Raw genomic sequence first — 12,883 nt, 5'->3', positions numbered from 1 at the left:
AGGTTTCATTTCTGCATCCAAAAGCAAAACTCTGGAACAAGAGCCCTGGGAGCAAGCCCAGAGAGGTGGTGGAATCTCCACCTCTGGAGACTTTCACACACACACACACACACCCCCAAGACTCCATCCTTTGCCACCTGCTTCAGGTGAATCTGCTCTGGCAGTGGGGGTTGGATGAGAGGCTCTCCACAGGTCCCTCCCAGCCCCTGCCCCTCTGTGATTCCATGGATTCCTATTCCAAAAACCCCCACTGAGGAGCAGCTGACAGCCAGAAGGCCTCTGGAATCTCCTGCTCCTCAGCCCTCCCCCACCATGGCCACGTTGGTGAAGCTCTCTGAAGCAGCCACCCAACCTCTCCACCTGCCTGCCTGCCCCGAGGCCAAGCTGGGCAGAGAGGTGGCCGAGGCGGCCGAGGGGCAGCAGGCAGCTGGCAGCAAGAATTAAGTTGACATTAAAAAATTGTCAAAAATCTGGCAAGCAAATTGATGAAAGCCACAAAATTGAGGCCTTGGTCAGCTGCAGTGAGGCAGAGGCCAGGCAGATTCAGCAGATAAGTATAGGCTTAGTGCAGGAGCAGGAATGGCTCTGGGGTACCTCACTTCCGGCAGCACAGCTCGGGGGGACATAAAAAGCTGCCCCTGACCCTCTGCTCCTCACTCAGCTGCACTGCTCAGCCAGCAAGGTGAGTGGGAGCTGCCTGCAAGGCTGCTCCATGGGGCTTGGCCAAGCACTGAGTGGGGACCTGGCTTGGGGGTCCGACCTTTGCAGGGGGTTGGACCCGAAGGTCCCAGCCCAAAGGCTTCCCTGGTTGTGTGATTCTTGGGTTCTGTGCTGCTGCAGCTCTCTGCTTCTCTTTCCATCATTCTCTCTTCCATGGCTCTGTGATTCCAGCATTCTCTGACTCTATGATTCCATGGTTCTGTGACTCTCTTCTTCTCTTTCCATCATTCTCTGATTCTGCCTTCCAGAGCTCTGTGCCTCCATGGTTCTGGGATCCTCTGCTTCTCTTTCCATCATTCTCTGACTCTATGATTCCATGGTTCTGGGATCCTCTGCTTCTCTTTCCATCATTCTCTGACTCTACAGTTCCAGGATTCTGCTTCTACCTCTCCATGGTTCTCTGATTCTCTCTTCCATGGTTCTGTAGCTCCATGGCTCCCTGACTCTCTGCTCCCATGGCTCCCTGACTCTCTGCTCCTCTGGCTCCCTGACTCTCTGCTCCCATGGCTCCCTGACTCTCTGCTTCCCTGACTCTCTGCTCCTATGGCTCTCTGACTCTCTGCTCCCCTGGTTCCCTGACTCTCTGCTCCCATGGCTCTCTGACTCTCTGCTCCCATGGCTCCCTGACTCTCTGCTCCCATGGCTCCCTGACTCTCTGCTCCCATGGCTCTCTGACTCTGGTACCCTGACTCTCTGCTCCCCTGGTTCCATGATCTACAGCTCTGAAATTGAAATGTTCCTGGCCTGGTGGTCTACTTCTTGGTGCAAAAGGGTTCTCAGCAACCACTGGCCCAGGCTGCCCAGGGAGGTGGCTGAATCCCCATCCCTGGAAGACTCAGAGATGTGGTGCTGAGGGCCATGGTTTGGCAGGAACCAGAGCTGGGCAGTGGTTGGACTTGATGCTCTCAAAGGTCTTCTCCAACCAGAACAGTTCCATGGTTTGTGTTCCAAGCCAAAACATCTCTGCATGCTTGGACCAGCAGGCAGTGTCTGAGCTTCTCTGTGTCCCGGGTCAGGCTGTATGTGAGTTGCCTTCTGTTCCAGGTCCTCTCTCTGTCCCACCTCAACCTCCCCACACACACACCATGTGCTCTGCTGCCTGCTGCTCCACAGGATGCTGCTCCGTGGTGAAGACCAAGACTGTGTGCTGCAGCCCCTGCCAGAAGACCGTCTGCTGCACCCCCTGCCAGCAGTCCTGCTGCTGCGACCCATGCCAGACCTGCTGTGACCCGTGCCAGAAGCCCTGCTGTGACCCTTGCCAGGTCTGCTGTGACCCATGCCAGAAGCCCTGCTGTGACCCTTGCCAGAAGCCTTGCTGTGACCCTTGCCAGGTCTGCTGTGACCCTTGCCAGAAGCCCTGCTGTGACCCATGCCAGGTCTGCTGTGACCCGTGCCAGAAGCCCTGCTGTGACCCATGCCAGAAGCCCTGCTGTGACCCTTGCCAGGTCTGCTGTGACCCGTGCCAGAAGCCCTGCTGTGACCCATGCCAGAAGCCTTGCTGTGACCCTTGCCAGGTCTGCTGTGACCCATGCCAGAAGCCCTGCTGTGACCCGTGCCAGAAGCCCTGCTGTGACCCATGCCAGAAGCCTTGCTGTGACCCTTGCCAGGTCTGCTGTGACCCGTGCCAGAAGCCTTGCTGTGACCCATGCCAGGTCTGCTGTGACCCATGCCAGAAGCCCTGCTGTGATCCATGCCAGAAGCCTTGCTGTGATCCATGCCAGGTCTGCTGTGACCCATGCCAGAAGCCCTGCTGTGATCCATGCCAGAAGCCTTGCTGTGATCCATGCCAGGTCTGCTGTGACCCGTGCCAGAAGCCTTGCTGTGACCCATGCCAGACCTGCTGTGACCCGTGCCAGAAGCCTTGCTGTGACCCATGCCAGACCTGCTGTGACCCGTGCCAGAAGCCTTGCTGTGACCCATGCCAGACCTGCTGTGACCCATGCCAGAAGCCTTGCTGTGACCCGTGCCAGGTCTGCTGTGACCCGTGCCAGAAGCCTTGCTGTGACCCGTGCCAGGTCTGCTGTGACCCGTGCCAGAAGACGTGCTGCGACCCGTGCCAGCAGCGCTGTGTGCCGTGCCCGCCGCCCGTCTGCTGCACCAAGGTGTGCCAGAAGTCCGTCTGCTGCGGCAGCTGCCGGCCCTGCTGCGGCGGCAGCGGCTGTCTGTCCTGCTGCTCCTACGTGGTGAAGAAGCCTGTGCTGGTGTGCTGCAGCCCCGCGCCCTGCTGCTCTCCCGCCACCAAGTGCTGCATCCCCATCCAGCAGTGCTGCATCAAGAAGCGCTGCTGAGCCGCCCCGGCGCCGCTGCTCCGCCCCTGCGGCTCCCGCCGGGGAGGGGAGCCAGCTCCGATCGCCTCTGCGCTGATGGAGTGAACTCCTCGAGAGCTTCTTCTAGTTTTCAGCTCTTCTCTCCTTTCTGTCCTTCAGCTGTTAGACCTCTCTAGCACCCCTGGACCTTCCCTTTCCTGTGTAGAAGGCTCTTAGTGAGGCTCTTGGTGAGGCTCTTGGTGCTCCTCGGGGGGTGTGGGACTTTGCCTTTAGTGTCACCATTCTGTGTTTCCTCTCTTGCCTCGTAGACAATAAAACAGCATCCAGCAAAACCCAAGTCTTTGTCTGTTGGTTGTTCTTACACCACTCTGGAGCCAGAGTCCTGCTGGCCTTGGGCAGGCTCCCATTGCACAGCAGAGAACCACAGAACACAGAAGGGACCTCCAGAGATCGCTCAGTTCAACCCCCTGCCAGGGCAGGGCACACAGGAACACATCCAGGGGGAACTGGAATGTCCCCAAGAGGAGGCTCCACAGCCTCATAGATTTGTGGAGTGGGTTGGCTTGGAAGGAACCCTCAAGACCACCCGGTTCCAACCCCCTACCAGGGCAGGGCACACAGGAACACATCCAGGGGGAACTGGAATGTCCCCAGAGGAGGCTCCACAGCCTCATAGATTCATGGAGTGGGTTGGCTTGGAAGGAACCCTCAAGACCACCCAGTTCCAACCCCCTGCCGTGGGCAGGGACACCTCCCACCAGCCCAGGTGGCTCAAAGCCTCTTCCAACCTGGCCTTGAACACTGCCAGGGATGAGGCATCCACAACTTCTCTGACCTGTTCCAGTGCCTCCCCAGCTTCACTGGGAAGCAGCAGAGAGCTGCCCACGCTTCCCATGGCTATAGAGAGAGGAGCAGAGCACAGAGATCCCTTCCTGCAGCTGGTGATCTCCTGCCTCAGCTCAGCTTTTGCCACGAAACTTTAGGTGCTTTAGGTAAATAAGACTCAAAGGACACAGAGTGAAAGAGGGAAGCAGAATTCCACCCTCCACAACCACAGCACTGCAGGAGGGGCATAGAGACTCATCCCTCAGCCTGGGCTGGGTGATGCAGGAGGGACCAGGGGGAGGCTCTACTCACTCAGCCAGCAGGCAGCTCCTTCTTCCTTTCCATCTCCAAACCTGAGATCCAGGGAACACCACAAACCCCAAGCAGAGGGTTCCATGCCCCAAGTTCCTGGGTTGCAAGCGGTGGAATGAGACCCAAGCGACACCAGACAGCTCAAAAGCTTCATGCCTGGAATAGCAGACACCTGAGTCACCAGAGCCCTCTCCTGCCCAGCTGGGACTTCCTTGGCTATTAAAATTCATCAGGACTCAGCTGGGAATTGCAGGTCTCAGGAAAATGCCTTGAGCACTCTCCTTGATTGCTGCCCTCAGCCAGGCCTGCAGAGCCCAGGCAAAGTCTGCAGTGGAATGACCTTCCCCCATCAGGTGAGACTTCTGCAGGCAGCACCCAGGTCCTCAGGAGGTTTCTACCAACAGGAAAATCAGGTGGAGTGTCCTGGCAGGAGGCTGTCCTGCACCCTGTGATAGAGTCAGGGAATCATTAAGGCTGGCAAAAGCTCTCTAAGAGCATCAGGACCAGATGTCAACCCAACCTCACCATGGCCACCAAGCCATGCCCTGAAGTGTCTTGAACCCCTCCAGGGATGGGGACTCAAGCACCTCCCTGGGCAGCCTGGTCCAGGGAATCCTTCCAGTGAAGAAGAATTCCCAACCTAAACCTTCGGTGGTGCAACTCAAGGCCATTTCCCTCTCATCCTATCCCTTGTTACTAGGGGGAAGAGCCCAACCCCACCTGCCTCCAGCCTCCTTTCAGGGTGTTGTAGAGGGCCAGAAGGTCTCCTCTCAGCCTCCCCTTCTCCAGACTAAGCAATCCCAGTTCCCTCAGCTGCTCCTCATAACTCTGTGCTCCAGACCTCACAGCTGGCACCATGTAACAGCTGGCACCATGTAACAGCTCACACAGCAATGCTGCCATGAGGCCAGGCTGGGAGAGTTCAGCCTAGAGAGGAGAAGGCTCCAGGGAGACCTTCTGGAGACCTCCCAGTGCTGAGCAAAAAGCTGGAGACAGAGTTTGGAGCAGGGCCTGTGGAGGCAGGACAAGGGGAGGGATGGTTAGGAAGTGCAAGAGGGAGATGGAGAGCCAAGAGAAGGAGCAATTGGTGCTGCTGAGGGTGGGCAGAGCCTGGCTCAGGCTGCCCAGAGGGGTGGGAGATGGTCCCTGGCTGGCACCAGCCCAGCTCAGCTTGGTTGGGGCTGTGAGCAGCCTGCTCTGGCTGGGGGTGACCCTGCTGGCTGCAAGGCTTGGGCTGGGTGAGCTCTGAAGGCCTCCTCCAATCCAGCCTGGGACTCTCTGATCACTTTGGCCAATCTGGTGACTAGAAAGCCTGGTGGAGAGGTGCTGAGTAGAGAGGTGCTGAGTGGAGAGGTGCTGAGTGGAGCATTCAGGGGCCACATGTCTGAGGGTTTACACCAAGGGAAGATCACTTCCTGCAGGCAGGGATCTGGCTATTACCAGAGCCCAGGACAATGCTCCCCTCGGGACAATTCCAGGACACTCAATGTCACAGGAGGTTCTGTTTCCATCATGGGAAGGAATTCGGTGTCCCAGCCCTCAGGGGTCACCTGCCACCCCTCCAGCCTCATGGTCAGAGTCTGCTGAGGGTGATGGCAGCCTCTCTGCCATGCCTAGAGGCTGCCTCAGCACCTTGGGACTCACAGATTTGTGTCCCCTCTCATCAGACCAAAGCTCTATCGACACAACTTTGCTCTTCTCAAGTGGAGCTCTCCTGGCTCTGCAGCACATGGCCACAGTTCCTCCCCCACCCCCAAGCCTGCCTCCTGCCTTGACCCTAAGCATCTTGAATCACAGAATGGTTTGGCTTGGAAGGGACCTCCAAAGGTCATCCAGCCCAACCCCCCCCTGCAGTCAGCAGGGACATCCTCCACGAGGTCAGGCTGCTCAGAGCCTTGTTGAGAAGCTCAGAGCCTGGGCCTGCTGGGAGGTGTCCCTGCCCATGGCAAGGGGGTTGGAACTGAGTGGTCTTGAAGGTCCCTTCCAACCCAACCCATTCTATGAACCCATGGAGCAAGCACCCAGAGGAAGAGCCAAGAACAAGGCTGGGGAAGGAGAAACCCTTCAGTCTTTGCTCTGAGCACACAACCACCTCTTAGGGGCAGGAAGGGAAGCTCACCCTGACCCACCCCTTCCATTGGTGCCCCCAGATCCCAGCTAAGCATGGGGTGGGGGGAGGGGGGCACAGGGGGATGACATCTCCAAGTTCCAGGCATGGTTCTCCCACCGCTTCAGCACCCACCTTGCCCCGGGCACATTGCTGAGTGTCTCCAGGTCATCCCTTGGGAAGCAGATGGGAACAGCTGGGAGCTCCCTCTGCTCCTCATTAAGGCAAATTCATTAAGGAATTTGCATCTCTTGTTCGTGTGCAGGCCCAATTAGGGCAGAATTGAGGCAGTGAGCAAGCAGAGAGAGGTGGAGATGGGATGCCAGGAGGCATGTGAGGGGCAGGCAGGGCTGATGCAGCACCAGGGCAGAATTGCCAGAGGATGCCTCATTTCCAGGGGGGTGGCTCTGGAGCATATAAAAAGGTCCCCAGCAGAGTGGTCTCCATTCACTCCCCTCAGCTGCTCCTCTCTCGTGCTCACTGCTCCTCAGGGTAAGTCAGAGCTTTGCCTGCTTCATTCTCCTTGCTCTCTCCCAGATGCTTTGCAGGAAGCCACCCAGGAATCCTTCTGCTGTCTGCTCTGGGATCAGTTTTGAGAGGCTGGGTTTGGGATATCCAGCTGGGTAACTTCTTTCTGATGGAAGCAGTGTTGGACACTGCACCAGAGGTGTCCAGAGAGCAGCTGTGGAGGGCTCTGGGAGAGGCTTTGCTGTGGGCTGCTGGGGAGCAGGGACTGCCCCAGCCGGTCTGGGATGGACTTTGGGATCAGCCTTGCTGTGGGCTCTGCCCTAGCTGGAGGTGTCCCTGCTGGCTGCAGGGGGGTTGGACAAGATGACCTTGGAAGGTCCCTTCCAAGCCAATGCAATCTGTGAAGCTGTGACTTTGGGATGGACTTTAGGGGTGGATTGAGGGAGGGACTTGGGGATGGATTGAGGGGTGGACTTTGAGATGGATTGAGGGGTGGACTTTGGGGTGGATTGAGGGATGGACTTTGGGATGGATTGAGGGATGGACTTTGGGGTGGATTGAGGGATGGACTTTGGGATGGATTGAGGGGTGGACTTTGGGGTTGATTGAGGGGTGGACTTTGGGGTGGATTGAGGGGTGGACTTTGGGGTGGATTGAGGGGTAGACTTTGGGGTGGATTGAGGGGTGGACTTTGGGGTGGATTGAGGAAGGGACTTTGGGATGGATTGAGGGGTGGACTTTGGGGTGGATTGAGGGAGGGACTTTGGGGTGGATTGAAGGGTGGACTTTGGGGTGGATTGAGGGGCAAGCATGCTTTAAGTTGCCTCAACTGGGAGATTCAGGCAGAGAAAAAGAGCCTCCCTGTGTCCCTTGCAGCTTTGCCCCCAGCACTCCCTCACCATGCCCGGCGGCTGCTGCTACGGCTCCAAGAAGTCCTGCTGCAAGCAGGCTGTGTGCTGCGCACCCGCCCAGTGCTGCTGCCCCACCACCTGCTGCATGCCTTCCCAGTGCTGCATGCCCTCCCAGTGCTGCTGCCCCACCACCTGCTGCATGCCCCAGACCTGCTGCATGCCCCCGACCTGCTGCTATGTCATGAGCAGCAACAACAACAGCGGCTGCTGCGGGGGCAGCGGCGGAGGCTGCTGCGGCGGCAACTGAACCCACGGCGGCTGAGGGCAGGCAGCTGCCTGCTGCTTCCCTCCTGCCCTGTTTGCTGCTGGATCTCACCCTGCATGCTCCCCACCCCCTTGCTTAGAGGCTGTAGATCTTCTCTTCTGTGCCTGCCTTTAATCACCGAGCGCTTGAGAGGTGCTTTGAAGCCACTCCCCAGCGCCGGCTGCGGTGTTCCCTCCTAGGCAGCCTCCTGCTGTTGGCTCTCCTGCGGTGTGTGGGATGCTGGATTCTTTCTCTCACTGTTTTCGTTTCAATGCAATAAAACCTGTAGTCGATGACCCTGCAAAGCTCCTGGTGGTTGTTCTCTTTGCTGGCTGGCGAATCCCACGGACGAGTGCCTCAAGTCGTCAAACACTGATGAATAGAGCAGAGCAGAGCAGAGCAGAGCAGAGCAGAGCAGAGCAGAGCAGAGCAGAATAGAATAGAATAGAATAGAATAGAATAGAATAGAATAGAATAGAATAGAATAGAATAGAATAGAATAGAATAGAATAGAATAGAATAGAATAGAATTAACCAGGTTGGAAAAGACCTCAGAGATCACCAAGTCCAACCTCTCACCCAACACCATCTGATCAACCCAACCATGGCACCAAGGGCCTCATCCAGGCTCTTCCTAAACAGTGATGGGGACTCCACCACCTCCCTGGGCAGCACATCCCAAGGGCCAATCTCTCTCTCAATGAAGAACTTCTTCCTAACATCCAGCCTAAACCTCCTCTGGCACAGCTTGAGACTGTGTCCTCTTGTTCTGGTGCTGGGTGCCTGGGAGAAGAGACCAACCCCCACCTGGCTGCAACCTCTCTTCAGGTAGTTGTAGAGAGCAATGAGGTCTCCCCTGAGCCTCCTCTTCTCCAGGCTAAGCAACCCCAGCTCCCTCAGCCTCTCCTCACAGGGCTGTGCCCCAGACCCCTCCCCAGCTTTGTTGCCCTTCTCTGGACACCTTCCAGCATGAGGTGGAGGCTTTGCCTCTGCTGCTGAGGTGTTAGAAAGAAAGGGAAGAATCCTCCCCCCACTGAGGAGGGGCTGTGGGAGATGCACCAGAGCACAGCATAGAGGGTCTGCACCTCAGGCCTCTGCCTGTGCCCTCCCCTGCCTCTGCTCCCACACCACAGCAGTCCCTCCCTTGCAGAGAGCCACAATCCACTCACCAGAGACCATTTCCAGAGGCTTGGAATGGGTTGGGTTGGAAGAGACCTTCAGGATCACCCAGTCCCAACCCTCCTCTCCATGGGCAGGGACACTTCCCAGCAGCCCAGGCTGCTCCAGACCTCACCCAGGCTGGCACAGGGCAGCCTGTGCCAGGCTCTCACCACAAGCACTTCAAGAATTTCCTCCTCACCTCCAGCCCCAACCTCCCCTCCTCAAGCTTCAATCCACTGCCCCTGGGTCTGCCACCACCAGCCCTTGGCAAAAGTCCCTCCCCAGCTTTCCTGCAGCCCCCCTTCAGGGGCTGGCAGCTGGGTTGCACAAGTGCCAGGGGTGGGAGATGCCCACCCAGGAGACCTGCAGGGGCTGCCAGGGAGAACTTTCCCTCTGGAGGCAGGAGTGAGTTGAGCCTCTCTGCCTCTGCCCCAATTAATTCCTCATTAATTGATCCCTTCCCATGGGCAGCTCTCATGAGGCTCCTCAGAGGGGATCTGCTTGCCAGGAAATGCCATGGGAATGCCATGGGAATGCCATGGTAACTCTGTGGGAATGCCATGGGAATGTCATGGGAATGCCATGGGAATGCCATGGGAATGCCATGGGAACTCAGGGGGAATGCCATGGGAATGTCATGGGAATGCCATGGAAATATCATGGTAACTCTGTGGGAATGCAATGGGAATGTCATGGGAATGCCATGGGAACTCAGGGGGAATGCCATGGGAATACCATGGGAATGCCATGGGAATGCCATGGGAATGCCATGGAAATATCATGGTAACTCTGTGGGAATGCCATGGGAATGTCATGGGAATGCCATGGGAACTCAGGGGGAATGTCATGGGAATGCCATGGGAATGCCATGGAAATATCATGGTAACTCTGTGGGAATGCCATGGGAATGTCATGGGAATGCCATGGGAACTCAGGGGGAATGTCATGGGAATGCCATGGGAATGCCATGGAAATATCATGGTAACTCTGTGGGAATGCCATGGGAATGTCATGGGAATGCCATGGGAACTCAGGGGGAATGCCATGGGAATGTCATGGGAACTCCATGGGAATGCTGTGGGAATTCCATGGGAATGCCATGGGAATTCCATGGGAATTCCATTGGAATATCATGGGAACACCATGGAAATGCCATTGGAATATAATGGGAACACCATGGGAATGCCATGGGAATGCCATGGGAACACCATGGGAACTCCATAGGAACGCCATGGGAATGCCATGGGAATGCCATGGGAATGTCATGGGAAATCCATGGAAATGCCATTGGAATGTCATGGGAATGCCATGGGAATGCCGTGCCTGCTCTGGCACCCTGTCTGCAGAAGCTGCAGCTCCAGAGGTTCCTGCTCAAGGAGTTCCTCTCCTCGCAGCACAGCCTGGGGAGGGTCTGGCTGCGCTCACAGCAGGGACAAAGGGACACTGATGTCACAACCTGCTCCCCCTTGGCCCCTGCAGAAGGCAAACCAAGGCCCCCACCAGCACCCTTGGGTGCCCTTCTCAGAGCACTCCCTGGGATGCCAGAGGAAGGCAGGCAGCAGGCAGGGAACTGGCCAGGCAGGCTCCAGCATCCTCTCATTAGGCAGCTCTCAGGATAATGTGGTGAGGGCCTCAGAGCAGAGCTGCAATTTGATGCCTCTCAAGCCCTGGGGTCCTGCCAGCCCTCAGCAAGGCGCCTGGCAGGCAGCACCTGGCACTCAGCAAGCATTCACCCACCCTGCCCAAGGCTCTGCTTTGCCTTGGCCTTCTTCCCCTCCTCTCCCTCCCAGAAAATGCTTCCCACCTCCACAAAGTCTCTTCCTGCTTTACTCCAGTCCCTGCCTTCCCACTTCCCTCCATGCCCCCAGTCAGGATCAGTTTTCTGCACTGGTCACACCTCCTCCACCTTCATCTTCCTCTCACCCTCTTGGTTCACCCTGGGCTCATTCATTTTCCACTTCCAGCACCCACAAAGTGTCCTGCAGCCCCTCCAGTGCTAAGCCCAACCGAGGCACTGGCCAGGGATGGTCCTGCTTGGTGCCAGGGATGGTCCTGCTTGGTGCCAGGGATGGTCCTGCTTGGTGCCAGGGTTCCACAGCACACAAGGGGGGCTCAGATGGATGCAAGGGGAGGTTGCAAGAGGGACTTTTCACCTTGCCCAGTCCCAGAGCCATGGCTCCCTGCAGTGCCCCTTGCAATGCAGCACAGGCAGTGCTGCCTCTTAACTTTTAGTTAAAGTACAAAAGAATCAGCTCAGAGTTTTTGAAAGCATTCCTAGGTGGCTCCCAGCAAAGCAGACGAGGAGCTGAGGCTCCTTTGTCCCAGCAACACCCAGATGCAAGCCTGGACCCTCCAGGTTGGAGGATTCACAAAGGCTTAGGCAGCCCAAGGGCACAGCTTGGCCTTGGCACCACAGAGAAGCTCTCAGCGTGCAGGAGGCTGAGGTGGCCTTGCAGAGAGTCCCCTGCAGTGACCCTGCAGCCAGGCTGGCTGCCAGCACAGCCCCAGCATGAGGCCTTTCCCCACCCCCCTCCTGTGCTGGGAACATCCTGTTTGCATGGAAGGAGTTCCCTTTTCATGGACTGAGTCCCATTTCCATTGGAATGATTCCCCTTGTCATGCAATGATTCCCATCTCCATGCAATGATTCCTATCTCCATGAAAGGAGTCCCCTTTGCATGGAATGATTCCCATCTCCATGCAATGAGTCCCATTTCCATGGAATGATTCCCATCTCCATGCAATGATTCCCCTTTTCATGGAGTGATTCCTATTTCCATGCAATGATTCCCATTTCCATGGAAAGAATCCCATTTCCATGGAATGATTCCTATATCCATGGAAAGAATCCCATTTCCATGGAATGATTCCTATTTCCATGGAATAAGTCCCTTTTCTTGGAATGATTGTTATTTCCATGGAATAAGTCCCTTTATCATGGAGTGATTCCCATTTCCATGCAATGAATCCCCTTTGCATGGAATGATTCCCATTTCCATGCAATGATTCCCATTTCCATGGAAAGAATCCCATTTCCATGGAATAATTCCTATTTCCATGGAATAAGTCCCTTTTCCATGGAACAAGTCCCTTTTTCATGGAGTGATTCCCATCTCCATGCAATGATTCCCCTTTTCATGGAATGATTCCTATTTCCATGCAATGATTCCCATTTCCATGGAAAGAATCCCATTTCCATGGAATAATTCCTATTTCCATGGAATAAGTCCCTTTTCCATGGAACAAGTCCCTTTTTCATGGAGTGATTCCCATTTCCATGCAATGATTCCCATCTCCATGGAAAGAATCCCATTTCCATTGAATGATTCCTATTTCCATGGAATAAGTCCCTTTTCCATGGAATAAGTCCCCTTTTCATGGAATGATTCCTATTTCCATGCAATGATTCCCATCTCCATGGAAAGAATCCCATTTTCATGGAATGATTCCCATCTCCATGCAATGATTCCTATTTCCATGCAATGATTCCCATCTCCATGGAAAGAATCCCATTTCCATGCAATGATTCCCATCTCCATGCAATGAGTCCCCTTTTTCATGGAATGATTCCCCCTTTTCATGGAATGATTCCCATTTCCATGCAATGATTCCCATCTCCATGCAAAGAATCCCATTTCCATGGAATGATTCCTATTTCCATGGAATAAGTCCCTTTTCCATGGAATGATTCTTATTTCCATGGAATAAGTCCCTTTTTCATGGAGTGATTCCCATTTCCATGCAATGATTCCCATCTCCATGGAAAGAATCCCCTTTGCATGGAATGATTCCCATTTCCATGCAATGATTCCCATCTCCATGGAAAGAATCCCCTTTTTATGCAATGATTCCCATCTCCATGGAAAGA

The 12,883-nt window shown here is 55.6% G+C and overlaps 1 protein-coding gene across 1 annotated transcript; it reads left to right on the top strand.

The window, feature by feature from the left end:
• The first annotated feature begins 670 nt into the window (after positions 1–670).
• Positions 671–3,324, top strand: LOC137457216 (keratin-associated protein 9-1-like). Its single transcript, XM_068169045.1, has 2 exons — positions 671–682; positions 1,765–3,324. The coding sequence occupies exon 2, from the start codon at positions 1,806–1,808 to the stop codon at positions 3,006–3,008; it is 1,203 nt and encodes a 400-aa protein (XP_068025146.1). The 5' UTR covers positions 671–682; positions 1,765–1,805; the 3' UTR covers positions 3,009–3,324.
• The last annotated feature ends 9,559 nt before the right edge of the window (positions 3,325–12,883 follow it).

This window comes from Melanerpes formicivorus, unplaced genomic scaffold (genome assembly GCF_026170545.1).
Source record: "Melanerpes formicivorus ecotype bairdi unplaced genomic scaffold, bMelFor1.0.p_v2 SCAF_164, whole genome shotgun sequence".
Taxonomy (NCBI): Eukaryota; Metazoa; Chordata; class Aves; order Piciformes; family Picidae; genus Melanerpes; species Melanerpes formicivorus.
This window is presented reverse-complemented; position numbering and strand designations above follow the sequence as displayed.

Coding starts and splice junctions, on each gene's coding strand:
- LOC137457216 (XM_068169045.1), top strand. CDS start 1,806: ATGTGCTCTGCTGCCTGCTGCTCCACAGGATGCTGCTCCGTGGTGAAG.